Here is a 15976-nt window from a genome sequence, read left to right on the forward strand (position 1 = left end):
ACTGCTCAATAAAGTTTTGCGCTGCCTCTCGCCTCCCTGCATGCTGTAGGAGCGAACTCCGGGGGCTAGGAGAAGCTCAGCCAGGGCAGGCAGGGATTAGGGGCAAGGGTGAGGAAGTGAGGGCCCTCCTCCCAGTGTGGGGCTTACCAGGTGGGCATGGCAGATGTGCCCCGTGGCCGGAGTCTGTCCCTGCTAGCTGTGACGTGTGGCTCTCAGCGGTGTCCTGGGGTGCAAGGGTGTGGCACAGGCAGGGGCCCCCTTCACAGGGGACTACAGCTCATGAACGCAGGCAGTGCCATGGCCATGCTGGCCTCCTAAGTGGGGCTGCACACCTGGAGCAGGAGGGGAAGTCACTGACCGGGGCTGCTGGAGCTGCTGGATGATTCTGGGGGCAGGGACCAAAGTGGGATGGGATCCTAGTGCCCTGAGAGGCTTTCCCCCACTGGTGGCTTGTCACCACTGCCAGGCCATACTGGAGGCTCCAGCAGGTTGTTTATGCTGGAGAACACAGTATGGCTCTGGCCAGGGTCCCAGGGCATGAGGATGTGGTCCAGCTGCCAGATAAAGGGCATAGTCCTGTAGGCTGCCCCCAACCAGTGGCTGTAGTCAGTGAAGCTAACCCACTGCGCCTGAAGGGCCTTGACCTTTATGTGGCACTAGCATGCCAACTGGTCCTGCCCACACTCCCACATGCAGTATGACAGGCTCTCATAGTTTGGGTATTGAAACACCTGGTCCAGGCAAACTGGTTTTGGACTGCAGCCTCACCCCACAGGGCTGCAAGGTCTGTAGTCTCATCCAGGGACCAGTTACGCCCCCAGGAGGTAGTGTGTGGCATCGGGGACAATGCCAGCGTGGCTTTCTCAACAGCCTTTAGGGGCTACAGGCAAAAGTCCAGGCCTGCATGAGACTGGCAGGCAGTGGGTGCGCTGGGGGCCAGCATTGAGGTCCAGGCAGGGTGCTGCAGTTGGCACAGGGTCACTGCAGAGTTTTAAAGGGCAGGCTGGGGCAAGCAAAGAGCCTCACCAGTCCCAGGACTGGAGAAGCTCCAAGCCCCGTGGCCCTAGGGCTAGCCTGAGGGTGGTCCCCTGATGGTGGGGCTGACTGAGAGCAAATTTGCTCCTGGTTGCTGTCATGCACTACTACACAGTAACTACAGCACAGTTAATTTGTTACCTGAATTTTCAGGTAGCAGATCAACTGCACGGTAGATTGCATGTGTAGACAGTGATGCTTTATCATACAGTCAATTGATTAGTCAATTGCATGGTAAAGCATCTTGTGTAAATGCTAGAGAATAGTAACTGCAAAGTCCTCCACTCAGGAGTAAGTGTTTCTGTAAGTTTGTAACTGTGAGGCTGTTAAGAACTGGTAATTGAAGCACTGAGTGGATGTGGCTCAGGAGACTTTTTCCACGGGTACAAAAACAGACATCTTCCTGTCTTCCATTTGCAACCTGTAGTTTACATTAACAGTGGGATCATTACTTTTCTGTCCTCCAGGCATTGCTAGAATGAACCTTATCATTCTGAAGCAGTCCATACCCTCATTTCCTTGAACAGGTAGGCAAATGAGAGTAGTCCACATGAAAGGACTCTAAGTCCGAGAGAGCAGCAGACTTCCAGAAGATGGTGGCCCATGGGGTTCTGAAACCCCCCCAGCATAATATTGCCAGTGTATAGTTGTAATAGAAATTAAATTAATCTTTGTCACTATATATTTTTATTGTAGTGGTGCCCATTGTGCTGGACCATGAGCAACCACAGGATGAGACATAATGTATGTGTCAAACCCATCTGTGACTCTCATCTTGAAGTGGAGCTGTACCCAGTTTCTGTCCCATTGGGATTCCATGTGTATGAAAGTATTTGACTGCCTGAAATTTATGGCAGAATTGTGATTGCAAAATGCCAGGATTGTTGTTTTTTTCCAGACCTGGCAAGTCAACTTGTAATCCCAGTTGCACTATGCAATGTTACTGAAAGCAGTGGTGTTACTCTGTTGTTACACCAGTGTTACCAAGAGCAGCATTTGGCCTAGGATGTGGCTATTTTTTTCTCATGAGTGTAGATGTCAATGAATACCTAAGAAATCCATGAGGCTATAGCACTTTCTTTCCTTGCCTTAGCAATTCTAAGTCCTCTTGCAAATATGCCACTTTAAAAATCAGCTGAGAAGATGTGAGTGGTAGTGATACACACTACGAGTATTTCCTGTGTTGGCACTTGAGCAAATCGCATCGTGGCAGAAAATCCAGATTTGAATTGCTCATTAGACTAAGAACAGTTTTACAAACCGGAAAGAAATCCAGCTGTTAAGAAACAAGCCACATATTGTTTGAGGTGTATGAGCTTTTTATCATCAGAATTATTTTCTGGTCTGCAAATCATTTGCAGTAATGAACTAATGCTTTTGCTTTGCTCAATATACATCTGTAGAACCAGCTGAGTAATTAAGAGCTGGAAAGCTGCCTACTTACAGAAGATCACTGTAATGCTGGCTCTGCTCTTGGAGCCCTGTAACAGAGATATGTTAATGCAAATACTCCTGTAACTCAATGAAAACAAATACAGCCAGACAAACATTTGAACTGCTCTCATTTAAAGATTTTTTTTAAAATATGTGTAGTATATAAACTGACTTTTTGCCTCAGAACATGCCAAAAAACTTAAGCAGACAGAAGCATCCAGTATGCCATTGATAGCATTGCAGTCTTGGATACTGTTGGTTCTGATTGAACCTTGTCAGGGATCTGCTGCAGGGGACCAGAGCAGGGTAGGAGCAGTCGTGTACCAGGCTGCTCCTGTTGTAAGCAGATTTGCTCCCAACAGGGAACATGTATAGTAGACACACTCCTAGGGTAGGTTTACTGTGCAGTATGTTACTGCACAGTAAGCCTTTATAGCATTAATAGCATGTGTAGACATGTCCTCTTAGGTTGTATAGCCCATCTGCTGATAACTATGTAGAGAAAAAGCAAAATTCCTTCAGGCTTAATGTGCCATAGGCTGTGCCACAATGAGCAGCTGCTTTGCTTCTCATTGGGGTGATGTTAATCCTGCAGTAAAGGAAATGATTCCTGAGCATTTCTCTCTAGTTCAAATCCCAGTGCAGATGCCTTGATTTCTATGAACATGGGCCTGTGAAGGAGAGGCTTTGCATTACTAGCCTGCTCTTTCTCATACACTAGCTGTTACTGCTTCAGAAGCAACCATTAACCTACTTCAGAGCAACCCCTAGGAGCTGGGAGATGTTACCTGCTCTTTCAGACTTCCTGTGAGGCCCTGGGGCAGGCACTTAGGCTGGGTCCATAGAGCTTCACTCCCTACCCCAGCTATGATGCCAATAAAAGAAGCCCCATCTATTCATTTCCCCAGGGCACACCAGAGACTGGCAGTCAGGTGGAATATGGGGCTTGGGAGTGCCTCAGTGGTCCTAAGCATCCACCATTTCCCAGCACCTGGCTCTCTTGAAGCAGGCAGCCTGAGCACAGCCCTGGGATCCTCTCCGAACATGCCCAAGCTGTTTAATTGTGAGTCTCTGGTGCACTCCAGGAGGGGCAAGTAGCCAGGGCTTATCTCATCAGCATCAGACCCAGGGTTGGGAGGGGAGCCCTATAAGCATGCCCAAAGGGATGGATTTTTAAAGTCATTTGGGTGTTTATAGATGCAGAGAGGAACTGTGGGGGGAGGGGTGTGAGACAGGGTTCAAACCTACCTAGATAGCTAATCAATGAGAATAAGACACCCAAATACCTGTGAGGTGCTGAGACATCTTCCCTCACTCTCCATCTGCCCTGCCTCCCAGCGGTGTGGTAAGGCTCAATGTCTTAACAACCATGAGATGCTCCAATCCTACGGTCTTGCCAGGGGCACAGAAACACTTTAGTTGGAAGAACAGACTGAAGAGCGTTTTCATGTAGTCCTAATTAACTTAGATCATCAACGGGTATACACTGACATGACTACTCTGACAAGGGTGATTTATTTTGGCCAAGAATCCCTTAAGATACTTCATCTGTCTCCTTGCAGCCTAGTTATAACTGGGAAGAAAGGGATCACTCCCGCCCCCCATATTTGTTTTACTGTGGTTCACACAGCAGTTTGTGCGGCAGAACAAACTTTCTCTTCCCCTGTTTGTTCAGACCGAAGTCACACAGAAGGAAATCAGAAAGGAGACACATTCCCATGATATAAGCTTACAAGAGACTGAAAAGAGACAAACATGAAAGCCAGCATGGGGGTGGTGAGCTTTGAAATGATCTTAGTCCCAGAGCATATCACTCTTTGATAAAACCCCTTCTTCTTAAAAATAAAGAGTGGGCGAAAAATCTGTAATGTAATGATCTGGCTTGGCTTTCTGCATTTTTGGAGACATCATTTAGAGCAGTGCCTCCCAACCTTGAGGCATGACCCAAATCAGGGTCATGAAGGGTCCACCCCTCACTTCACCCCTCCTACCTGCAGGGCTGTCCTGGAGCATGGTCTACATGGCTCTCACTGCTGCTGCCCCTCGTGATCCCAGCCTGGTCCAGGCTCTGCTGGTGCGGCTGGGCATGAGTGAATCAGCAGTTGGGGTTGGGGTTACGACCTGGATTTAGGGTCACAGCAAAAAAAGGTTGGGAGCCACTAGTTTAGAGTTTCTGCAGTGGATAGCTACAGAAGCGTGAACAGAGATTAAGCTTGTTGTTCAAAATTGTTACCTTGTTCTATAAACTTCTTCCTTTTTTTTTAGATCCGGTTAAACAGCAGAGGACTTATTTATTCTGTTGGCTTGCTGCTGGCTTCTGTTTTTGTCACAGTACGTACATCATATTTGGGTCTATCTTCAAGATGGAGTTTTATAGGCATTTTACTTTCTCTCCAGTTTGCACCTTTTCTTTTAGAGCTGCAATGTCCACTGATAAGATAGAGAAACAGCCAGTTCCTAGTGGGCATGTCTACATGTGTGCTTTAATGCACATTAAACTAATTTAATGCACAGTAAAACGTCACCATCTATGCGTGCCACTGTAAGTGCACAGTAAATTACTTTACTCCTTCAGACACGAGTACACCACAGCTACACCACAGTAGAATGCAGTGACATTATTGGGATTAGTTTACTCCAGCTCAATTTGAGCCAGAGTATATTCAGTTACATTAATTGCACATGTAGATACGCCCAGTGTGAACTTTCCAAAAACTCTATCAGTAGTAGCTGTCGTCCTCTATGCAAGATGCCTCATCCACCATGTATTTTCACTGGAAGGGGTCACAGAAAATTCACTAGTAATCATTAGTCTTTTTCCAGGCTAGAAATGAAGCCAAACTCTTTCATGTGTAATATGATCCAAAGCCCTGCTGGGCAGAGGCAGGTTTGTTATAAAACACAACGAATGTTAGTGCAATTTGCTTTGGCTCTTTGTAAAAGCTCTGTGGAATTTAGCATGCAGTGGAATTAATCCTGTTTACAAATATGCAGGCAAGACTGCTCTTGAAGTCAGTGGCCCATGCTTCCATGTTTAACACGGGATCAGGAAGGGTATAAGGCAGATGGTACTATACCTCTGTTGCCTCCCCCCTGTCCTGGAGCCAGTTGAAGGAGGATGAATCCTGTGTGTTCCATCACAGTTGTAGGAATTGCACCAACCATTGACCCCAAAAGCTGCATTCAGACACACACAGTTTGTGGTACTGCAAATTTCTTTGTGGTACCACAAGTCACATGCAGAGCATGTTAAAATGTACTGAAAATCCTGGTAGGAAAAAAAAAAAAAAAGCACTGGGAAAAAAATGTGGCATAGCACATGGAACAGGAGTGTATGCCACAACACATGAAGGCTTGGTTCTCCCGGGAGATGCTCTGCTTGCTGGCCAGAGCGTGCTGCAGTTGTGCCCCAGCTCCTCCAGCACCCTGGGAGCCAGGAGGAACCAGGCAAGGTCAGTTTGCCAGAAGTGGGACAATTTGTCCCTCACCAAAGTGCACATGTGGGGTGTGCGCTACAGCACAAATGTGTGCCACTACTATTTTTGCCACAGCAAGCACATGGCCCTGTACATCTGGACGCAGCCAAAGGGTTTGTGCGGTTGCTGAATTGACATTTTCACTGACTAGCCATTAGGCTGGCTTTAAAGCACACGCAGAGGCATTTGAATCTGTGTAGGGAGACAGATATACACATGAGCCATTTCATGCATGCAGGAAGGAATCTGGTTTTTGGGGATTTAATGATATAGACTACCTCATCAACTTAAATGGAATTGAACCTGCCAGACTATGAAAGTATTGGGTTGCTTGGCCAGATTCTTAGGTAAGGAAAATCAGCATAGTTAGAGTGACTTTTATGGAGCTATACCCATTTTCCCAAGCCATGGTTCTGCCTCTCTCTGCTATGATGTCTCATAATATGATCATTTCAGCTGAGAACAGAACTTTGCATCAGCAGCACACAGCAGAAGCAGAAAGTAAGCTACATGCTTATGTGATGGAGAAGGTGTTTGCCACCAATGTCCAATGTTGTTTACCATGTCGCTTCCTTTAAGCAAATCACCATGTCTCTTATAGGTGTTTGGTGTCCACATGAACAAATGGAAGTTGGATAAGAAGCTGGGGTGTGTGTGCCTTTTCCTATATGGCATCTTCCTCTGTTTCTCCATCATGACAGAATTCAACGTTTTCACGTTTGTGAACTTGCCAATGTGCAGAGATCACTGATCCAGGTGGCAGACTTTCGAGGGGGGACTTCCTTCTTACCTGTGCAATATAAAACACGGCTGGCATCTCCAGAACGTGGTGCGCCTCACGGTCGTGAAGTAGATCCTACTCACTGTTCATAGGACTCTTCTCCCCGCCTCAGTTTTCCCATTCCCCAGCCCCAAAACCTGGAAAAATCCTGCATCGATGTGAAGATTTTTTTTTCAGCATTCATGTGATTCCCAAGCTCAGTTTTTGAACAGTGACTGGGATTCTAAAAGAACTGGCTGCTAACTGGCATTGAGCCAGGCAAAACTGGTCTGCTACAATTCCTTCTTTTTTAAGTTATTTGATGGAAGACTAATCTAATTTATGACTTAAGACTATTGCTAGAATACAGAAGAAGAGGGTACATTGTATACGGGGTGTTTTTCAAGGAGAATTGTGGGAATTTGGGGGTATTTTTTTTTCAGAGATCAAAAGCCTCTCTTGCAGCTTCTCCTTCTGAGTGCTGGGTTTCATGTAATGATCCAAAGGTCACGAGAGCAGTGTATTATGGGAACTCAACTCAAGGTACTTGGCATAGGAGTGGATTTCCTGCTTATTAAAGGGGAAGATTGGTGAAGCAATGGATAATGACTTGCTGCCATAAACAATGAATCTCCTAAAGGTGTTATGAGGAATGCAAGATGAACATGGATTCAAAGGGTAAACACTGCTACTGTTTTCATTATTAAGTCAAGAATTTTATTGCTAGGTTACTTATAGGATTTCCAAGCAATAGTTTAGGACTGCCAGCCCAGGAGGGCTATCAAGGTGGGGGTCCTGGTTTTAATTATCTATCCATTGAAATGCCAGGTCAGATGCTTCAGAAGATCATCTGACTGCTTGTATTTTGGGAGCGGGTTCTGTAGTTTTATGTCTTCCTCATTTTGAGAGGGACATAAGCACATGTCAGAAATTTTCAAAAAGAGTACTAGACACTGGTTTCTGTAAAAGGAAAGAGGCATATTTTGCACAGACATTGTTACTGAAGTCATAATTTGCCACTCTAAAAAATACACTGGACCTGGCCAGATATTTTTCTTTTTTCTTTTCCTTCTTTTTACTGTTGAGCATGTCTGATATCAAATCATTGTGGATTTATTCCACCTCTTACCAGAGGAGGTGGAGAGAGAGAGAGAGAGAAAGAGAGAGAGATGGAACTGTTCAAATACAGGCTATCTTTAAGGCAGACTCACTTACAGATCTGTTATTGCGAAAGTTTAGCCATTCATTGTTCTAATATCCCTGCTAGGTTTTGTATGATGCTACATTAATATGCAGACAGATTCCATTACCACATTTGTCTGTCTTGAAACTGTGGATTCCTACCAGTGCTGGCTGTTTTATTTACATGCTGATTGCTTCCAGTCCATTTGGTATGGTTTTTCCTCTTCCTTGGATACATTCTACTATGAACATAATAAGATATTACCAGATAGGTGAATGTGTATGTCTATGGTACAACCAACAGCAAATATTGCTAGGAAGTGTGCTAGAAGCCATAAAGCAAAAAAGAAATCTAAACCATAGCAGAAAAAAGTGGTTCACAGAATGAAAACCAGTCACACTTCTGCAGTTAATTATTTAAGATTCATTTTCTTTGGACAAATAATATAAAATAAAGGTTTCCAACTGACAATCTCTGTTCAGCATGGTACATTACTTTCTGGCCTTCCTACATGGAACAGGTGAAAACTATTGACAGCCATTGCACTGTTCCTGTTCATCTGATGAGCCCAGCCAAAAGCAGGTGCTCTGTAAAATCCGATGTAAAAAAGCATCCTGGTGGGTCCCTGGCAGGAAGCAGGTATGAAGGCAAGGAACAGTGTGGTTATAGGGTAAGGCAAAGAGGGAGGTTAGTTTTTACATGCACATTGTCCTTTTTTCTTCGGGAATATAATTGTGATCGCACCTGTTTAGCTATGCAGCCTCTTGTCAGAACATCATTCTACACTATATTACAATCCCATTAAACTAGCAATCCCCATTGTCCATTCTTAGCTTTGTTTTTGTTAATTGTTATAACAAGAAGAACTAAAACATCTAAAGAATTTCTTTAAATTGAACATTATTAGTATGATGCAATGCACTTCAATAAAATTCACTCTTCAGCACACAGTTATAACCTTATAACAAGATACCATAGCCCCTAAACTGTATGTTTCTTTGCTTACAGAAGGAACAATATTTGAAAATAAAAGATGTTGCACAGAAGGACCTATTATTACTTCTATTTTGAATACCGTATTTATACGGCTGCTCCAATGGAGCCAGTTGGATCTATTTCTACGAAATAGCCATTATCTTTCCCACGGCACAAAAACTGCATGACTGTTTTTTTAGGAACTTTTCCTATTGGCGTGCATTAAAGACTGTAGTATCATAGCTTTGCATTGTGTGTGTAACCTGAAATACTTTGTTTTGAAATCTGTGCGTTTTGCAAGTATATACTGCAAGTTACTTGTTCCAAGTGTAAGCAAAGAGGTATCTTCAATATACCGGCCTGCTCTTAGTTGCACCATACAAGATGTGATAGAACACTTTTTTGCGGCAACCATTTAAGTGAGATGTGCTTATGATCTGGAACCAAATCAGCTCGTACGTCCTTGATTTGGAATAATGTACCAGTTAAGTATATAGTCTCACTTGATTTTAAAAGAGAGAGCCTTTCAGACTCTTTGGCTTAATTAAAGTCCATGGAAAAATCTCCAGGGCAAAACTGTAAGCATTTTTCTGTGCCAAATTTATGCTTGGGTCACTTCTCCTGGATGATCTCCCTAAGACATAAATCAACAAGATCATATCAATGCACATCCCAATTCAGTGAGTATTCTCAGCTTTTAGTCTAAATTTCCTTCCAAATAATCATAGCTGTTTATGAACTTTTCCAAGAGAACTTTAAAGAACCTTTTCTGTAGTAAGAGAGCATTTCATTGCAGCTCTGTCTTGCTCTGACTTTGTTTAGGTTGTCATCAAATATCTGATCCCATGTTAGTTTCAACTCCATTTGGCATGTGGTTGGCTGTTCCTTGGCAATGGGTAGATGCCAAAATGTTATGATGTGAGGTACTAAGATGCTAAAAAGATTGCTTTTGCCCTGCCAAAGTAGATTTCTCCACATTTTTTAGAGCTAATGCACTTTTTGTAGATACATATACCTACACAGAGAATATCTAACGTGGGGTAGGGACTTGCATTAGTGTGAGTCAAGGGTTTTCTGTTTTGCTTGGTTGCTTTGTGTTCAACTTTGTATCCTGAGCTGGGTCACTGAAGTTGATCCATTTGCATGCATTGGATTTGTGATTTTTGTGCCTGTAAAACAGAAAAGTTGTGCTACTTTTAAGCATGCAAACGCCAAACAATATTTTTTAAATGTTAAATCAGAATAGATAGCAACTTTTGCTTAGGGACACCACATTTAATGTTGGTATTATAACCTTAATGTAAAGCAACAATAGCAAAATTTTTAATGCCTTTTCCTAGTAAGTTAAAGTGAAGATCAAATATACTTAGATACTTTTTTAAAAACTGTAACTTTCTGACTACTGTCAGGTATTTCTTTTTACTGATTTTCTTTCCTGAAGACACAATCTTTTAAAATTAAATAGAGACATATCAAGCATGCTATCATGTTAGGCCTTGTCTATCTTCAAAATAACAGCAATTTAAGTTGGTTTAGAGAATGATACAGTTCAGCCAGTCTGCATGGACACTCTCAATTGGATTTAAACCTGCCTTATCTTGGTGATGCTATGTTTCCTCAGGAATTGGCTTAAGGTAAATCAATGTAAAACAAGTTGAACTCTAATTGGGAGTGTCCACTAAGGCTGTTACACCAGCGTAACTGAACCAATTTAAAATCGTCCTTTTAGATAAAGTGGTGCCAGTGTGAATATAGACAAGGTCTCAGCAACTTGCTTCAGAAAGAAGAAATTATGCCTTGTAATACACATTATTTAGAAAGCTGTATGAACACATTGGGTGTACTGTGAGGCACAAAGATGAAGGAGGAGTGTCTCCAGCATCCAGAGACTATAAATGAAACCTTGGTTCTATTCAATAGAACTTTGGGTCTACTGAAATCAGTGACAAAGCTCCCACCAACTTCACTAGGGTCAAGATTTCACCTTATAGATCTTTCCTGAAGCACTTCCTAACAGGCACTGTCAATCCTAAGAATAGGTTTTTAAAAATCTGGGAAAAGATATCAAATATAGAACTCCTCTACCCGTCTTCACCCAAACGAAATTTGCAAAAATATGTTTATGAATGCAGCCAGGCACAAATAATGAGATCATACATATGTATATCAAAGTATATATGTGCGTGTACACAGAGAGAGGGAGAAAGTGCACCAAAGGACCGTGCTTCACAAGTGTATCCACATCAACCCAAGCTATGCTGACCCCCTGGATGGATACTAAGAAGTTCTTAAGTCTCCAAGATAAGATCTCAACTGTGGCCAAATCCATGCCTTAAGGGGACAAACAAAGCAAGGCAACCATGGAAGAAAAATATCTGTTTGTTTGTTTGATTGCACACTAAGTGATATGACTGGTAGCATTTGGCTGTAACATCCAACCTGAGCCACTTCCTTTTCCATTGAGTAGTGCTTGAATTAAATAAATCAACAAGGCAGATTTTACCAATGAATGTGACTTTTATGTAGCCAGCTGTGAAAATGAGATTCATATGAAGGATGTGAACCTACATCATCAGTTGCTATTGTCATAGAAGTTTGCTCAAATGCTGAGTATGGTACCATTTTCCAAGAGTAGAAATTAGCTGTCAAGGTTTCAGATCAGCAAGCCTGTGACAGGGCAAGCAGATAATGTATATTCCTAGACTCCCTTATTATTAGATCCTATGGAACAGTATGCAGATTTCACAGTACAATGACCTGTAAGGTGTATCATATCTTTGCTTCTTTTACACACACACACACACACACTTTTTTACTATAGCTCCTTTTCCAAAGCAAAATGACAATGTTTCCCTTAAAGCCAAGTTTTACCTAATATCTGATGAATATTGCCTGTGGGTCAAAAATATAGGCCATCAAATAAATCAGTCCAATGGGAATTGAATGAAATATGGAACTTTGAAAACCTCAGCATTAACACAAAGTATTTAAATAAAAATGTATTCATATGGTAATAAGAGAATTTAGCTGAAAAATATATTAAATTGATAACAAGCAAAATATAAACATGGCAGGTCTTGATGTTTCAATACTTCGGCACTTTTCCATATTATCCTTCACATTTAAAGCATATTGCAGTCCTAATATCATCCATGAGGCAGATACAAGAAATAGAAGGATTCCTGTAAAAAGGCACTGTCACATCTGGCATGGCTGCTATCCAGTCCACATACATTTAGAACAGGGGTGGGCCAAATGCGGCCCACAGGCCGGATGCGGCCCACCAAGCTATTCTATCCGGTCTGCAGAGCCCCTAAAAAATTTAGAAAATTAATATTTATCAGACCCTGGCTGCCTGTCATGCAATTCTTGGTGGCTTGCCAAAACTCAGTAAGCAGCCCTTTACCTGAAATAACTGCCCAGCCCCGATTTAGAAGATGGTCAAACCACTTTATTATTCAATAGAGTATTACATGAGAGATGACCCCAGTCAAACTGGATTGTGACTTTCCTTTTAATTGGCAATATCATTATGGAAAAAAAAATGTTCTCAGAGTTTTGTGTGTTTTAGTTTCAGGAATTAGATACGCTTTGCTAGAAGCTGAGGAAAAGGGCAGCAGGCTTTGTCCACTGGACAAGCAGGGGCAGATCCAGGATTTGGCAGAAGGGAGTAGGGAAGCAGCCACCCATACTGCAGTGGTGGCTGTATCCCTGCTCCCAGCTCCTTCCCCACCCTCTCCATGCACCAGTGGGGCCAGACCATACTGTGGGAGCCTCTGGGAACTTTTTTAAAGTTCACAAAGCACATAAGAATCCCTTCCCCTTTTCCTCCTTGCTCAGAGGCATGTCCCATCTTCAGAGCCACTCCTGCTTGCTCCAGACAGGCTGTGTGGGGCATGGGCTGGGATGGGAACAGTGATGGGGCATTAGCAATAGGCAGAGGCATTCCCCCGCCCTATGCCAGCTCCCAGGAGACTGAGCAGGGTGGGGGGAACCTCCACCACACCCATTGCCACTGATGCCAGGTACAGATTAACCGTTTAGAGGGCCCAAGGCAAACTCATGGCCCCCTACCTGTTTCACTCAATAATTATAATATGTAAAATAAGTACAACTGAGCCCTTTCTTCACCCTGAATGCTGCCACTTGCTTTTCCCGCCTGAGCCCAGCCCCCCATACCACCTGAAAGGTGTAGCAACACCACTGCACCTCCACTGGATCCACCCCTGTGGACAAGATGCAGGCTGGTGTAATTGTAATACTTATTGACCTAATTCCACACACAGAGCTTCTGGAGCAGACAGTGCACTGGGGAATCATGTTGCAGTACCCAGGGGCCTACAAGGAGACAGGGAAACCTAGATGATGTGTGGGATTGGCCAAGGATGGGACATGACCTAGGACAATGCTGATTTAGCATAGCCCCCAAACAACCACTACCAGCAGAACTCTCAATGGTGCTATGACCAGCTGTCTCTGCCCTATCACCCCAAAGGATGTTGCAATAGCACTGCTTGCCCTCCCAGAGAGCCAGGCTGAAACAAGGTAGTGTCATTTACACTTCTCTCTTGTGCTAGCTCTAGCTCCCTTCAAAATCAGCAGGAAGCGTTGCATGCACAGCTCCCCAAAGTACTTTAAGCTTTGTTTCAGCTGCATGTGCTTAGGTGTCATGAAAGTCAGTGGAGGTTAACCATGGACTAAAGGATATGCACATGTTCAGGTGTTTTGCTGTAAAACATCCTAAATTAGATTCAGTAAATCTAATTCAGCTGTTTTTAAAGCATTTCAGTCAGTGCAATGGATGAACGCTAATAGTGCAGATTCCTCTAAACAGATGCAGTAAAAAGTTCCTGTTCCAAGCAGTGTTGGGGGAAAAAAAGTCCTACAAGGATGAATAAGTAGACGACTCCAGGCAGGAGAGTCCTTACTGAATGTGCCTTTGATTGAAAATAGTGAAGTAACTTTCCAAGGCTTTGTAGGGGTTTTATAGATTTTCATTACAAGTAAGCTACTGAGCAAGGTTTTTACTTTTTGTAGGATTCTGTAGGAAAGTAGATTTTCCCTATGTAGTTTTTGCCATTTTTTGGCTCATCACTTTTACGTATTTCAGTATATAAATGAGGCAGCACATTAAAATTAGTAGTACCTCTTTTTAGCAAACTGGGCCTGATTTAAAGTCCATTAAGAAAGCCTTGCTGTTGACTTCTATTGGATTTAGATCAAGGCCACAGGAACTCATATTATTCCCTTCTACAGATTTTTCCTATGGTTCAGCTGATTTGGCTAGTAACATAGTGTTTGCATGTTGCTATTCCTTTGATTTTGAGTAGCTTGTGCATACATGAAAAGGTATGAAATAAATCTTTTTTTGCCTTGCTTGGGGACGAACAAGTTTGATTTTTTTTTTTAAGTATTGGGAGTCCCATTTGCTTCTGTAACACCAAAAATTTTTAAAAACCCCCAAAAAACAAAATAAAATATAGGTCTGTGACCCTTGAGCTACTACAGCAAAAGTTCTCTCCCTCCCCACCATTTCCTCTGTGCATGGCTGTATCTGTAGGCATAGAAACAATGATATAAAATCTGAAGAGCAAACCCTGACTTCAGTGAAGTCAGTGGGAGCTTTGCCATTGACTTTCATTTGAGCGAGGATTAAAAATGGAACTTTGAAAGGAGTCTTACAAGAACAAATTGCTATAAGGTGAGAGTTCTCTCAAATTCTGATCCTAGGAGTTACCCACAGGTAGTAGTAGGCCTATTTAAAAAAATAGGATGGATTACTCTTAGAATGACTATTTAGTGAGTGTAGGTTTATATGACAAGCCTTTGTATGGGTCTCATCCCTTGTCTTGTATAGAACATTCTCTTTTGTGGAAAGACTAGTTTTCCTTAGTGTAATATGAAATACAGCCTGTGATTGACTTATGAAGATCTTTATTGGGACATGGAATCCAAACACAAAGTCCCAAGGCAGCAACATGAGGTCTGTAATCCAGGAGGGTTTCATCTCTTGTGTAAGAGCACCAGAGGTTAATCTAGCTCCTTAGTGTAATATATTGAGCTTGTAATAACAGTAACAAGAACTAAAACATGGAGGGAGGAAGAGTGGAGAATGCATTCCACAGCAGGGCACTTATTCAATGTCTGAAAGGTGATGGGAAGAATTCCCCTGGATTTCCCTACAAGTGTATGTCTGTGTGGATTCTGTTGCCAAAGAAGTTTCCCCTGTGAACATTGGGCTCCTATACATGCGCATCAGAGCAAACTCAATTAACCAAGTCTGCTGGAGCCTGGAAATTAATGCACTCTGGCAGCCTCCACTGTCACATGCATCAGTGTCCCCACACTGAAAAATGACAGCAGGGTACTTTAAACTAAAGCTGGTTCAACACCCTTTAGTTCAAAGCGCCACACCACCATTTTTCAGTACAGGAACACTGATACATAGGACACTATAAGTGCTTTTAATTAAAGCCCCCCCCCCACCCACACACCTTCCAGAGCATGTATATAAATGTCCCTTGTTTTCTGCTTGTAGATGGTGTATTACTGGTTTCTCCGTGTTATAAGGATGCAAAATTTGACTACTGTAATCCATATGTTAAGCATAGAGACTTCCTTTGGTTTTGAATATTTGTAAATGCATTGGACTAACAGAAATGGGATGCAGTTTTGGACTCTGTAAACTGATGGGAGAAAATGTGGAGTGGATCTCCTGCTTAAGATACCTGCTTCAAGAGTCATAGCATGAGATTGTAACTCAAGGTCTACCTGTAGAATGCACATATCCTTTGATAAATATATCAGATCAGTACACAGGACATTGAAATACTCTCACAATATGTTTTCCCAAAGAGAAATCACTGTCTTTTCAAAGTGAAATTTGCACATATGCAGATATTTTATATCTGATCCTCTTCAAGGGAATCCCTTATTCATTTATAAATACTCCATGCATTCTATTTACTGTAAGTGAGTAAAGTAGCCAAGATCCTGTTTTGTTTTGTTTTGTTTTATAGATAAAGATAATGATTACCCAAGGAATATTACTGATCCAGTTGCATGATTATAGTTTGGATGTGGGTAATTGATCTCCATGAAGCCTGGTCATCC

General features: G+C 42.6%; 1 protein-coding gene across 1 annotated transcript in view; it reads left to right on the forward strand.

Annotated features, from left to right (window-relative positions):
• SLC24A3 (solute carrier family 24 member 3) overlaps nucleotides 1-11365 on the forward strand; it is a 441617-nt gene extending 430252 nt beyond the window's left edge. Inside the window, exons 16-17 of the mRNA XM_019544063.1 lie at nucleotides 4735-4800; nucleotides 6547-11365. Of these exons, the coding sequence (XP_019399608.1) occupies nucleotides 4735-4800; nucleotides 6547-6696 (216 nt within the window). The 3' untranslated portion in view covers nucleotides 6697-11365. The remainder of the gene's footprint in view (nucleotides 1-4734; nucleotides 4801-6546) is intronic.
• The last annotated feature ends 4611 nt before the right edge of the window (nucleotides 11366-15976 follow it).

This window comes from Crocodylus porosus, unplaced genomic scaffold, assembly GCF_001723895.1.
Source record: "Crocodylus porosus isolate Cpor-Errol unplaced genomic scaffold, CroPor_comp1, whole genome shotgun sequence".
In the NCBI taxonomy this organism is placed as follows: domain Eukaryota; kingdom Metazoa; phylum Chordata; order Crocodylia; family Crocodylidae; genus Crocodylus; species Crocodylus porosus.